The sequence below is a fragment of the Tursiops truncatus genome, chromosome 20 (genome assembly GCF_011762595.2).
Source record: "Tursiops truncatus isolate mTurTru1 chromosome 20, mTurTru1.mat.Y, whole genome shotgun sequence".
NCBI classification, from domain to species: Eukaryota; Metazoa; Chordata; class Mammalia; order Artiodactyla; family Delphinidae; genus Tursiops; species Tursiops truncatus.
This window is the reverse complement of record NC_047053.1, coordinates 34,015,382-34,028,141: the sequence shown is the minus strand read 5'-3', so window position 1 is coordinate 34,028,141 and position 12,760 is coordinate 34,015,382. Positions and strand designations below refer to the sequence as shown.

General features: G+C 58.7%; 1 protein-coding gene across 2 annotated transcripts; it reads left to right on the top strand.

The window, feature by feature from the left end:
• The first annotated feature begins 144 nt into the window (after positions 1–144).
• EPN3 (epsin 3) lies at positions 145–10,970 on the top strand. 2 transcript variants are annotated; one of them, XM_033846731.2, is made up of 10 exons: positions 145–284; positions 3,617–4,305; positions 5,274–5,392; positions 6,097–6,174; positions 6,365–6,490; positions 7,390–7,519; positions 7,992–8,261; positions 8,429–8,545; positions 8,674–8,904; positions 9,112–10,970. In XM_033846731.2, exons 2-10 carry the CDS (start codon positions 3,768–3,770, stop codon positions 9,438–9,440), a joined length of 1,938 nt encoding a protein of 645 aa, XP_033702622.1. In that variant the 5' UTR covers positions 145–284; positions 3,617–3,767; the 3' UTR covers positions 9,441–10,970. The 2 variants fall into 2 exon arrangements, with proteins under 2 accessions (XP_033702622.1, XP_073653973.1); XM_073797872.1 differs by lacking the exon at positions 6,097–6,174.
• Positions 10,971–12,760: the final 1,790 nt, after the last annotated feature.

The window sequence follows — 12,760 nt, the reverse complement described above, 5'->3', positions numbered from 1 at the left end:
AGACCTGCCTGGCCAGCTGAGCAACTTTCCTCCTGAGTGCTGTCTGGCGTCCAGAAGACAAGCAGGCAGGAGGCAGAGCAGCCGCCCATTCTGGGGACCCTGAGCCGCCCTTCCGAGGGGTCTGTGCCTCCTGGGAGAGGGTTGGTCTCCAGGACGAGGGTCCGTGGTGGATGGCTCTGGGGATACTCCCGAGGCTGTACCATCCCCCTGCTGCGCAGGTCGGAGGGTCACTGCAGAGGCTGCTCGTGGTCCCGGGGCTGGGGCCAAGGGAGCCTGCACTGGAGGTAAGCTCCCGTCATCAGCTGTGGTGCCTGGCATGAAAGGCTTGGGGCTTAGTCTCCCTTCCAGGTCCCCGGGAGAAGGGCAGGGTCACAGAGGAACCTGGAGGCATCTTGCCTGCCGCCCCTCCCTCCCTACAGCCCCCAAGAAGGGGGCCTCCTAGGGCTCGCTCCCCATCCTGGGACTAGCATCTTTGGTGGCATTCCGCACAGACTCCTGCCCACTCCTCCTCAGCCCCTGTTGCTCCTGTAGCCTCAGGACAGCCCCCGCCCAACTCCAGTGCCCCCAAGACACATCCACCTTTGGGCTGACTTAAGCTTAGAGCTAGGGTCACTCCTCTTGTCCCTCCTGCAGCAAGAGTTAGCGCACTGCCACTCCCCCCACTGCCCAAGCTGGACCTGATGGGGGGAAGGGCCTGGCACTAGATCCGCCTTAGCAGAGGATGGGAAGGGGCGCGGGCCCACGGGGGCACAGTCTCTGGGTAAACGCATGCACGCAACTCAACATATCTGGGTTCCTCCCGTCTCCCTGAATCCCCGCTCTGGGAATGCCATCTGCTGCCTTAGTCCTGACAGATCCGCCAGCGCTGTGGGCCCTGAGAAGAGCAGTCTCCCGTCCCTTGTAAAGCTCTTCTTGGTACCCCAAACATCGGAGAGAGCGGATGCTCTTGCTGCCATGGCCTGCCCCGCCCCCTGCTGGCCCTTCTCCCATCCCCCAGCCCGTACCCTCCTGCCTCCTGCCTCCCGCCTCCCCCACCCTCTCCCCATCTCTGAATTGGCCTCTCGGCCTGGCCTTCTCAGTGTCCTTCCCTCCACCTGACAGGGTCTGGCTCAAGGTCACTGCAGTAATTCCATACCCGGCTGCCCGGCTGCCGCCGCTGCCACTGCCGCCTTATCGTCTGCTGGGTTTCTGTTTCACTCCCTTTTATTTCTGGGCATATTGTGTTCGATAAAACCCTTTGCTTATAACACCGCTGGCAGCTCTCCCGGCCACCCCCTCCCGCGTTCCTTCCTCTCCTTCTCCCTCCCCTCGGTGCTCCCTTGGCCTCACCCTGCCCTCTCTTCCTCCCTACCTGGTCCCCTTACACTTCAGTGGGGGCGGGGCGTCCCGGTGTCTCTGACCCCTCCCTTCCCTCAGCTCAGTCAGAGGCGTGTGGAGAAGCCTCCTCCATTCCCACCTTCTAGGAGAAAGTTCAGGCAGAGCCTCAGGGCCCACACTGAGGGCCCCCTTCTACTATGCCGGCCGGTTAGGAGGGCCAGGGCGGCCCTGGTAGGGCTCCTGGTGGAGTCAGGATGCCCGACTAGTTCTGCTGGTTTCAGTGGCCAGTGCTGGGAGGGGCTTGCACTCGGTGGGCTCTAGGGCACAATTATTTCTCACCTTGACTCTTGCCACCCGCCAGCCCACAGGCTGGGGAGGTAAAGACAGGTCTGAGTCACTAGTGAGGGAGAGGGCAGGCGTTAAACAAGTGCTGGCTGTGGCATCCCACAGAAGGCCCGCCACTGCCGGGACAGAAAGGCAGCAGAGAGAAGGTAAGCCCGCTTTCAGCCAGCACTCTCCATCCCGTCTGTGCCCCCACAAGGTCCTACCCTCTGGGTCCAAGCTCTCCCAGGCATGCGGGCCCTGATGAAAACTTCCAAGGCTTTGAACTGAGCCCAGGTTAGCAGGGCTGGCTGGAGGGAGAGTTGAGATGGGGGGCGGGGGTCGACAGGCTCTTTCTGACTCCTGCTGGGTCCTAGGGTAGAGCTGAGAGGTGCAGTCTCCGTGGTTGCTGTTGGGGGGGGGTTTGGGTGGAGGCCAGGTCCAGCGAGAGAGAGAGAGAGAGAGAGAGAGAGAGAGAGAGAGAGAGAGAGAGAGAGAGAGAGAGGGGGAGAGAGAGAGAGAGAGAGAGAGAGAGGGAGAGAGTGTGTGTGTGTGTGTGTGTGTGTGTGTGTGTGTGTGTCTCCACACCAGAGGAATGGTGGTGGCAGGGGGATTCGGGTTTTGGTTTCTGGTAGAGCCCTGGGAGAACCTTTCTCTGTCTTGGGCCTGGGTGTGCTTTTAGCTGATGGCCTGGTCCTGAGGCTGTGGGCTGGCTCTAATCTTCCCTCAGCTGGGAGATCAGAGGTCTACCACGTGCCCAGGGCCTTGGGGGTTTGGGGAGCCCAGACTGGCCTTGCCCTCAGGGAGTTTTCATTCTGGCTGAGAAGGTGGGACTGAGGCAATAAAGCAATCAGATGAATCAATTGGATTCGTATTCTGGACACCTAGGTGTTAGTCCCAGCTCTGCCACCTACACACTGTGTGACTATGGGCACGCCATAGCCCTCTCTGGCCTCAGTGCTCTGGTGTGTACGATGGGTCCTCTTTGGGAGGCAGCCTCCCCCAGATGCTCCTTCCTTGCCTTGCTGCCTCACTCCTCCTCACTCTTCACTTCGAACCTCGGATCAGCTCAGCCGTCACCTCCTCTGGGAAGGCTCTCCTGATTTTCCTAGCTTGGGTACTCCTGTGCTCCTCTGCACTCCCATGCTGGACTGTGACTGCCTGCACCCTCTCAAGTGGATGTGTGTGGGCCGAGGCTTGCACTCTATGCTTGCCATAGAGCCTGGCTCAGAGGAGTCCCCAGGAAATTGGTGTTGAATGGATCAAGCTACAAAAATTAACAGTGTAGGGCTTCCCTGGTGGCGCAGTGGTTGAGAGTCTGCCTGCCGATGCAGGGGACACGGGTTCGTGCCCCGGTCCGGGAGGATCCCACATGCTGCGGAGGCTGGGCCTGTGAGCCATGGCCGCTGAGCCTGCGCGTCCGGAGCCTGTGCTCCACAACAGGAGAGGCCACAACAGTGAGAGGCCCGCGTACTGCCAAAAAAAAAAAAAAAAATTAACAGTATAAGAAGAGAGCAAAGTGAGGATGGAGAAGTTGGAAAGGATAGGTCTTAAGGCAGATCCCAGCAGAAACAGAGGTAGTGAAGTAGAAGCAAGACAAGTAGGCATTCCTGGGGGGTCACTTTCGTGTCCCTAAACTAAGAGCAAAGACTGTGGAGCGTGTCTACCTGGGTTAATCCTGGTTCCGCATTCACCAGCTCTGTGATCTTGGACAAGTCATTTAATCTTTCTCTCAAACTTTCCCCATCTTCGAACGGAGGTAATAATAATAATGTCTTTGTAGGTGTGATTGTAAAGATTAATGAGCATGCAAAGTTACAAGTACCTGCTGAATAATAAGTAAAATAAAAAAACAAAATGAGTGCCTGCCGAAGGCTGTTCCTGGCGGCAGGGACACCCTGGCCAGGGCTTTAGTCGCTGGCTGAGTGGCCAGCAAGGTGGCCCATTGCTCCTAAGTTCCAGGCCCTCTCTTCCTCAGACCCATGTGGAAGCCAAGGACACAGCCGCCCTGCTGAGAGCACGGCGGCCCACCCTTGGAGACCGTGACCTCTCGACGACGACGACGGTGGCCCTCCTCGGCCCTCCACCTGCGGCTGGGGCGGGGGCCGCCCATCTCCAAGTCCCCAGCCATGACGACATCAGCGCTGCGGCGCCAGGTGAAGAACATCGTGCACAACTACTCGGAAGCGGAGATCAAGGTGCGCGAGGCCACTAGCAATGACCCGTGGGGTCCGCCCAGCTCGCTCATGTCGGAGATTGCCGATCTGACCTTCAACACGGTGGCCTTTGCCGAGGTCATGGGCATGCTGTGGCGGCGGCTCAATGACAGCGGCAAGAACTGGCGGCACGTGTACAAGGCGCTGACGCTGCTGGACTACCTGCTCAAGACAGGCTCCGAGCGGGTGGCCCACCAGTGCCGGGAGAACCTCTACACCATCCAGACGCTCAAGGACTTCCAGTACATCGACCGCGATGGCAAGGACCAGGGTGTCAACGTGCGCGAGAAGGTCAAGCAGGTGGTGGCCCTGCTCAAGGACGAGGAGCGCCTCCGGCAGGAGCGAACCCACGCCCTCAAGACCAAGGAGCGCATGGCGTTGGAGGGCACGGGCATCGGCAGCGGGCAGCTGGGCTTCAGCCGTGCCCGCGGTTCCCCGTCCTCCTACAACTGTGAGTGAGCCCAGGGCGTGGCTGGGGACAGAGAGGCAGCCCGAGTTCTGACCCTGGCTCTGTGACCCCAGCTGTGGATAAGAATCCCCACCTCAGAGGGATGTGTGAGGATTCCGTGAGAGAAAGAGGTTGACATGCGAGGCCCAAGGCCCGCACGTAGTAGGTGCCCGACAAGTCAGCGCGAACAATGATGTTATTTATAGGTTTGTTACCGTTAATTCGCTGTCTGGTAGGGGCGTGGTGGCGGAAGCAGAGGCTCTGGAGTAGCAGTCCTTATTCTGCCCCTTCCAAGCCATGTGATCTAGACAACCAGCTCTCTGGACCTCAGTTTCCTCGTCTGTAAAGTAGGGATAATTTTGTTTGCCTCAGTTGTTCAATTTGAGAATTAAGTGAGACCTCGGCCCTGTGCACAGACACACAGCACGTGGTGCTGCTAAGGGCATCCTCCTTGATCCCCCCGCTCGAGGGCCCTGCCCTTGGAAACGGGGGCGGCTGCAGAGCATTCTCAGCTCTCCTATCTCGAAGGGAGGCACTTTCCTGATCTGGGGGCGCTCAGGATGACCCTCCTTGACAGTAGGCTGAGAGCCTGGAGAGCTGTGACCGTGACTGGAACCTCTCCCCCTCCCACCGCACTTGACCCCAAGCTGGGTGGGGCGCAGCTGTAAGAGTCCAGGAACTTGAGTCAGGGGACCTGGGTTCAAGTCTTGCTGCAGGACCCTAGCCAGGCACCCCTCAGAGCCGTTGCGAGTCTGTAAAGGAGGGATTGGGCTCCTTTATCGGGGTGGAATGGAAACCTTAGAGAAAGTGCCGAGCACACTGCCTGGCCCTCTGGGGCCCGCGACTGCCAGTTGTTCCCTTCCCCCTCAGTTTCCCTGTCTGAGCCTTAGCTTCCCAGCAAGAGGCGGGCAGGGGAGCCTATGGGTCCCCATGTGGTTACGGAAGCCACGACGGATGGTTGGTCGTTGCAGCCTCCTCCTCATCTCCCCGCTACACCTCCGACCTAGAGCAGGCCCGGCCCCAGACGTCAGGAGAAGAGGAGCTGCAGCTGCAGCTGGCCCTGGCCATGAGCCGCGAGGAGGCTGAGAAGGTAAGGCGCCTCCTGGGGCAGCCGGGGGGCGGAGGGAACTGGAGGAGGGATGGGTGCCTGGATGCCCCACACCTTTGATTCTTAGGCTCCCCTACTCTGGTCCCCAAAGCCCTAGTCCTGCTCCCAAGGACAGCACAGCACCTGTGTGCCTTGGGTTGGGTTACTGGGGGTGGGGTCTGTCTCCCCACCCCCAGTCCTCTCCAGCTGGGCCTGGAAGGGGTAGTGTGTGTGTGGTAGGTTGGCAGTACCGTTTGTCTCATGGGCCTGCTATCGCCTCATGGAGGGGAAGGGGTGAGTGTGCTGACAGACACCTTCCTAGGAGACACAGAAATATGCTGCCCCCCCATCAGCTGTCCTTATGGGGGGCAGGGACGGCCTCCCTGATAGCCTCCTCTCTGCCATCGCCTCTGTGGATCCAGGCAGACCTGGCAGGACACAGCTGGCCTCGCACAGCAGGGCTTGGAGAGCACTCAGGGGACCCAGAAGAGAAGGATGAATCTTCCTGATTTTTAAACTGCATCTCAGATCCAGATTCGGGCAGGGAGAAGACCACACCCATACTGCTGTCTGGGGGCAGGCTGCCCACACCCACTCAGGGTGGGCATTCCTCTCTCCACTGCCCTTACCGGCACAGGGCGATGCTGCCCTTCGGCCCAGGAGTGGGAACACTGGGCCAAGTTCACCCCTCTCTCCCTCCCTCGCAGCCGGTCCCCCCAGCCTCCCACAGGGACGAGGACCTGCAGCTGCAGCTGGCTCTGCACCTGAGCCGGCAGGAGCAGAAGGTAGTGGGCTGGGCCTCCTGTGTTGCTGCTGCTGCTGGTGGAGGTGCTACGCGGGCACTAACTAGGCTCTTCCCCCTCCCCGTGGTGGTCCTGCTGCCCCCGACCTCTCGGCGCCTCCCACCCTACACTCTTGACTCCAGCCAAGGTCCCCTCAAGTCCAGCCTGGGCTGCTCACGCTTTCCTTCTGCAGGAGGTGAGGTCCTGGCGGGGAGATGACTCCCCTGTGGCGAATGGTGCTGGGGCCGGACCCCACCGTCGTCGGGACAGAGAGCCCGAAAGAGAAGAGAGAGAGGAGGAGAAGCTGAAAACCACCCAGGTAGAGGGGACTGGGGGCTGTGGGCTGGCAGAGCCTGGGAAATGAGTTGCGTTAAATATCTGTAAAGAGTGTAGAACAGTGCTTGGTATCTAGTGAGCACTAAGTAATGTTAATTCAATGAAAATAGGGGTGGAGGGGGTTTAGCAGACCCAAGTCCCGTCATGCATGGGCTGATGACTGAACTGGTGGCAAAGTGGGATGCAGAGAATCCTGATCTGAGGTTCCTGGATTTGCTGCCACTTAATGACTTGGCCGCACTGTCACTGTCTTGGCCTCAGTTTCCTCCTCCGTACAGTGGGCTTGTTGGACAGTTCTGGCTCTGACACTCTAGGATCATATGATACTGTGGGTCAAGACTGGGGGTGGCCTCGGGCCTATGGTGCTGAAAACATCTTGGGCTCATACACACACTTTCCAAGAGGGAGGAGTGGGTAGCTGTTGGTAGCAAGGCGACCTTCCAAAGCTGTCCGTGCTATCCCTGGGGTGTCTCTGTACCCTTTCTGCCAATGCTCATTGTGGCCAATGTTTCTTGGACACTGACTTATAGAAGTAGGCTCATCATAAAATGTCTCTTACCACTGATGGGCCGAGGGGCAGGACAGCTGAGGAAAGCGTCGGGCAGGCCTGCCTTCTGTCCCAGCTCTGCCTCTCCCTGGCTATGTGGCTAATTTGATTCCCCTCTCTGGGCTCCAGCTGGCACATCTGTAAAATGGGCACCCCACCATCTTCCCTACCCACAGCACAGGTTGTTCTGAAGATCAGACACTAAACAGATGAGGAAACATAAACTGGAAAGCACTGTGCAGAGGCGAGGGACCATTAATAGATGTTTGTGGAATGAATAAAGGAGAGAATGAGCTGGAGTGAGGATGACAGGTCAGGGCCCGCCCTTCCTCCAGGTCCCACCCTCTCCTGAGCATGGCCGCCTCTGCCCCCAGCAGTCCTCCATCCTGGACTTGGTGGATATCTTCGCACCAGCCCCGGCCCTGCCCTCCACACACTGTTCTGCGGACCCATGGGACATCCCAGGTGGGCATGCAGGGCTGCAAGGGGCTCCCAGACTGGCCCCAGAGAGCCCCTTCCTTCCCAGCCACTTGCTGGCATCCCCTTCCCACAGGTGAGGGCCACTGGGCAAGCACTGCACCTCTCTGAGCCTCAGCTTCCTCTGTGTCTTGGGGTTGTAGTGAGGGAGGGGGCACATCCGAGGAACTCAGCTCATGGGAAACTCAGAAACGTTCTCTTGTTGCTTCTGGTCACCCTGGGTTTCCTGGCCCAGCCTGTCCCTGACTGGGAATGTGGCCTGAGCTGCCTATGCCCTGGGGGTGCAGAATCCTGGAATAAGTTGCTGAATATGGGCTCCAGCTTGCTGGGTAGTCCTGAGTCAGCATCCCATCTGTGAAATGAGTCCCTTGGCCTCCCACATTGCTCTGGGTAACTGGGAAGGCCCTGGACTGGGGATTTGAGTGAGCCTGGGGTCACATCTGTGCTGTCCCCATTTCAGGTCTCAGGCCCAGCACAGAGCCCAGTGGCTCGTCCTGGGGGCCTTCGGCAGACCCCTGGTCTCCAGTCCGCTCAGGAAGCATCCTGTCCCAGAGCCAACCCTGGAACTTGCCCCCTATGCTCTCCTCCTCTGAGCCCTGGGGCCGGACCCCAGTGCCGCCTGCTGGACCACCCCCCACAGACTCCTGGGCACAGAACTCCCCCCGCCACAAACTCCTCAACACTGGGGCCGACCCCTGGGGGGCGTTGGTGGAGACCTCCAACACACCTGGTAAGTGGAGGGCCAGTGGGTGTGGCTGAGGGGATGCTGGGTCCCCTTACCTCCAGTGCCAAGGGGCAAGAGATCCTGTGTTAAGAGGGCAGCTTGCCTGGAAAGGGATCAGCCCAGTGCCTGCCCTTTTGCCAACCCATCTCATCTCCCTTTTCCTCCTTGGCTAGTGCTGGACGGTGCCTCGACCTTTGACCCATTTGCCAAGCCTCCAGTATCCACAGAGACCAAGGAGGGGCTAGAGTGTGCCCAGGCCCTGCCCTCCGGGAAGCCCAGCAGTCCTGTGGGTAAGCAGGAGTCAGGGAATGTGCAGCTCTGGGGAAGGAGGGGCCCACCCCGAGCTGGCCTCTGCCTTCTTCCTCTCAGAGAGACCACTCACTCTCCCTACCAGTGAGCTTTATCATTTCTATTCCAGAGCTGGACCTGTTTGGAGACCCCGACCCCAGTTCCAAGCAAAATGGCACAAAGGAGCCAGATGCCTTTGACCTGGATGTGCTGGGGGAAGCACTAACCCAGCCCAGCAAGGACACCCCAGCGCGCCGGACTCCTGAGTCCTTCCTGGGGCCCTCGGCCTCCTCCTTGGTCAACCTTGACTCATTAGTCAAGGCGCCCCAGGCTGCAAAGACCCGGAACCCCTTCCTAACAGGTAGGACACCCCCTCGTCCCTGCTGGGTCTCAACACTGGGGTCCCCTGCTCTCTCTCCGTCTCTTCCTTTACAGCCCAGACCCTGCCCTAAAATCTTAGCTCTTCCCTATTTCTAAGACCCCAGATCTGGCCACCTTGCCCCTTCCCCACTTAGGGCTATGTGGCCCTGGCCCGCTCCAAGTCCCCCAACCCAATCTCGTTCCGCAGGTTTCAGCACTCCATCCCCCACCAACCCGTTCGGCGGGGGCGACCAGGGCAGGCCGACCCTGAACCAGATGCGCACCGGGTCGCCAGCGCTGGGCCTGGCGGCCGGTGGGCCGGTCGGCGGCTCCATGACCTACAGCGCCTCCCTGCCCCTCCCGCTTAGCAGCGTGCCGGCCAGCGTGACCCTCCCCGCCTCGGTCAGCGTCTTCCCCCAAGCCCGCGCCTTCACGCCGCCGTCCCCTGCGAGCCTGCCGCAGCCTCTGCTGCCCATCTCAGGCTCCGCCGGGCTGCTCAACCAACCCCCGCAGGCCAGCACCAACCCTTTCCTCTGAGCAACGCCCCCGCCTCCGGCGGGCCGGCGCGTGCGCGTGAGGCCCCGCCCCACGTGGACGGCGCTGGGCCACGCCCCCTGGCGTGAGTGGGGCGGGGCTGCCACGCCAGGACCCACCCCGGGAAGGAAGGAAGGCTGAGACTCCGCCCCGAGGCCGGCGCAGATGCTGCTCGCTGGCCTCCGCATCCCACTGACGACTTCACTGGGGCCGAGACCACGCCTCGTAATAAAGACTGGAACCCACGTCCTCAGGTCTCACCAAGTGGACTTTTTGCCGGGCGTGGCGGCCAGGCCCGGACCACAGCACGAATCACCGGCTGCCGTGGGAACGACTGCTCCACAATGTGGGGCACAAAAATGCTCCCACTTCCTGTACAGCACCCTCAGCCTGGCACCTTCGCTTCCACATGCTCCCCAGACTCTCATTCATTCAACCATTTATCACACATCGGCGCGGGGGATGCTCTAATAGCAAGGGACAATAGACAATTGTTCCCTTGCGCACTCGTTATGTGCTAAGCACTTCAGACAGATTATTTCATTTAATCCTTGCATCAATGTTCTGAGGTAGATAATATTACTCCCACTGAGGAATGGCTACATAATTTGTGCAAAATGCAAACGTGGGGGCCCCTTGTTCAAAATTGGGTTAAGAATGTCAAAACGGGAGCAGCAGAGCGTTAGATCAAGTGCAAAGCCCTTGGCCCTGCTCCCTCTTTATAGGTGAGGTTCAGAGAGGTTAAATGGCATGCTCAAAGTCACAAAGCTAGCGGAGTGGGGCTGCGATTCAGAGTCAGGGGATCTGGCTCCACGGCTCTGAGCTCGCACCCTGGGCCCCAGATTTAATTCACAAATACTGACTGGCTGCTGTGGACAGAGTGCTAGGCTCCTCTGGGAGGGATTCAAGAGTTGCTAAGCCCGCAGCCTCCAGGAGCTCAGAGCTCAGTGGGGCAGGCAAGCCGGATCCAAGAGCCCCCACGATCCTTTGTTTTACTGAATCACCTTACATCTGGCTCTTACTCCTCTCGTCTTTTCACCAGGACTGGCAAGAAACTCAATTTCAGCCATGATCCCTCTTGGGGGGCTTGTGTGGGGTCTGAGAAACCAAGGGGAGGAGCAGGGCCTGGTACCTCATTCTGAGGGCCACCATGGTGACCCTCACTTCTCTTCTACTCAATGCTCTCCAACCACTGGGCACTGATGTGTCTTCCGTGCTCAGGGTCTGGCTCTGAAGGCAGCAGGCCAAAGGCCTGGGGTAAAATGGCCTTCCATAGGCCAGAAACACCAAAGTTGGTGGGGGAGGACACAGTGCTGGTCTCCTTCTTAAGGTGGGGGTGGGGAAAGGAGCTGCTTTGTTTTTTTGGAGGGAGTCAGTCCTACTGTACCTGTTACAGGCAGAGTGGACAAGAGCATCTACTTAGGAGTCAGACCGACAGCGTTCAAAACTGCTCTAAGGTTTGCACTTAATAATCACTTAGTAATAAGTGGTTATGCTCCCTGACCTTGAGTAAATTACTTAACCTCTCTATGACTGCGCCTCCATTTCCTTACTTGTCAAATGGGAACAAGAATTCCTTCCTTAGGAGGTTGCTGTGTGGCTTCTCCCAGGCCAGTGTCCATTCAGCCCAGGATCCACCCTGTTCAGAGATTAACCATGAGGAATGAACCTGCAATACCTCTCATTCCTGGTTTTGCCAGGCAGTACCCAGACCCATCCATCTTCTGCACAAACCTGGGAGATCGCCATCCTTCTTGGTCACTGACCCACCTTTCGCCCCTCCTCAGCCTGGGTCCTCCTCTTCTAAACTGGCTCTCCCTGTGGACGCCGCATCCCTAAGGACTCCCGAGGGGTGCCGTTTTGCTTCCCACCGAGAGGAGGTTGGTAGTCTGGCTCCCCATTTTGCTCTGGACCATCTTTCTCCTGGAAGACCCCTCCCTCCTTGGAGACTGGAGCCACCTGGTGTCCTGCCTCCTCCCGCCTGGGGCTGCGCTCCACCTCATTCCTCCCGTGCCATGGCTCATGGTCTTCTCATCCAGATGTTGCTCAATCTTATGTGATTCCATTATCCAAGAAGATGACCTCGCCACCCCTTGACCTCTCAGCTGCTCTCACCCCTGGTCACTCTCTGGGGCTCGTCATCATCCTGAATTCCTCCACATTAAAGCCAGGCTTCCTGTTCTCTGATCCTAACCTCATTCTGTCCGGGGAGCACACACACCAGCCTCTCCCGCCTGCCAACCCTTCCGTCACTCCACTATCCCAGCTTCTCAGAGGTCTCTCTCCTCCACATCAACAGATGCCTTCTCTCAACTGAATCCTTCCTTCCCTGTGATATTTGCCATAATTAATCTCATCCAGCCTGAGAGTGTCTTTCCATCTTTCCCCTCGCATCAAGTGCCCCTCCTCTCTATGTCCCCTTTCTTCCCCCCACCCCAACCCACTCCAACCAGCTTCTACTGTCGGCATTACCTCCTGGAACTCACCTGCCAAGTCCACCAATGGCCTCCACGTTGCTGAAGCTAGTGGACCTTTTTCTGTCCCATCCCAGTTGGCTTCTCCGGAGTCTGACCCTCCCTCCTTGTAACTCTCTGTCCCTTTGCCTCTGGGACAACACCCTCTCCTGGTTTTCCCATGACCCTCTGTGTCTTTCACGGGTGCACTTCTGAGCTCCTCAAGCCCAGGCCTGAGCCCGTGCCTCTCCTCTCGCTGCAGTCAGCCTGGGTGATCCCACACTGTCTGCACTGAGCAGCCACTCTGATTCCTTTCTCCCACCAGCCCCTCCTCTTCATTCCAGAGCCTTGTCATCTCCACACGTACATCTCAAGGACATCTCAAACCAACTGTCCAAACGGACCTCATGAACCCATGATCTGAGTCTCTCCCTGTGCCCCCTCCTCAGCAAATGCCCCCCATTCAGCACCAGCCCCACTCTGCACTTCACCCTTGACACCCCCCTCTCCCTTATAGACAATGCTGACGATGTTTCCTCTCCCACTGACCTCAAGTCCACCCCTTCTCTCCATCTCCACCTCTGCCTGGTGCAGACCTCCCAGAGCTCTCCCCTGGGTCCTGCTATGGCCTCTGAACCCTTCTGCTTCACTCTTGTCTCCTTCCAGTCCATTCTCCACCAGGAAGCTGGAGGGACCTTTCCAAAATGCAGGCTCATTCCCCTGATTAAAGCCCTTCCACAGCTTTCTTCTGCTCTCATCAGTAACCAAACTCCTGCTGACAGTTCAAGACCTGGCCCCTGCCTTCCTCCTCCACAGCCTCACAACCTCATCTACCATCTCTCTTCCCTGTGCTCTCTGTCCTGCAGCCAT

Coding starts and splice junctions, on each gene's coding strand:
- EPN3 (XM_033846731.2), top strand. CDS start 3,768: ATGACGACATCAGCGCTGCGGCGCCAGGTGAAGAACATCGTGCACAAC. Junction 6,491..7,389: donor AGAAGCTGAAAACCACCCAG/GTAGAGGGGACT, acceptor CCCTTCCTCCAG/GTCCCACCCTCTCCTGAGCA. Junction 8,546..8,673: donor GAAGCCCAGCAGTCCTGTGG/GTAAGCAGGAGT, acceptor TTTCTATTCCAG/AGCTGGACCTGTTTGGAGAC.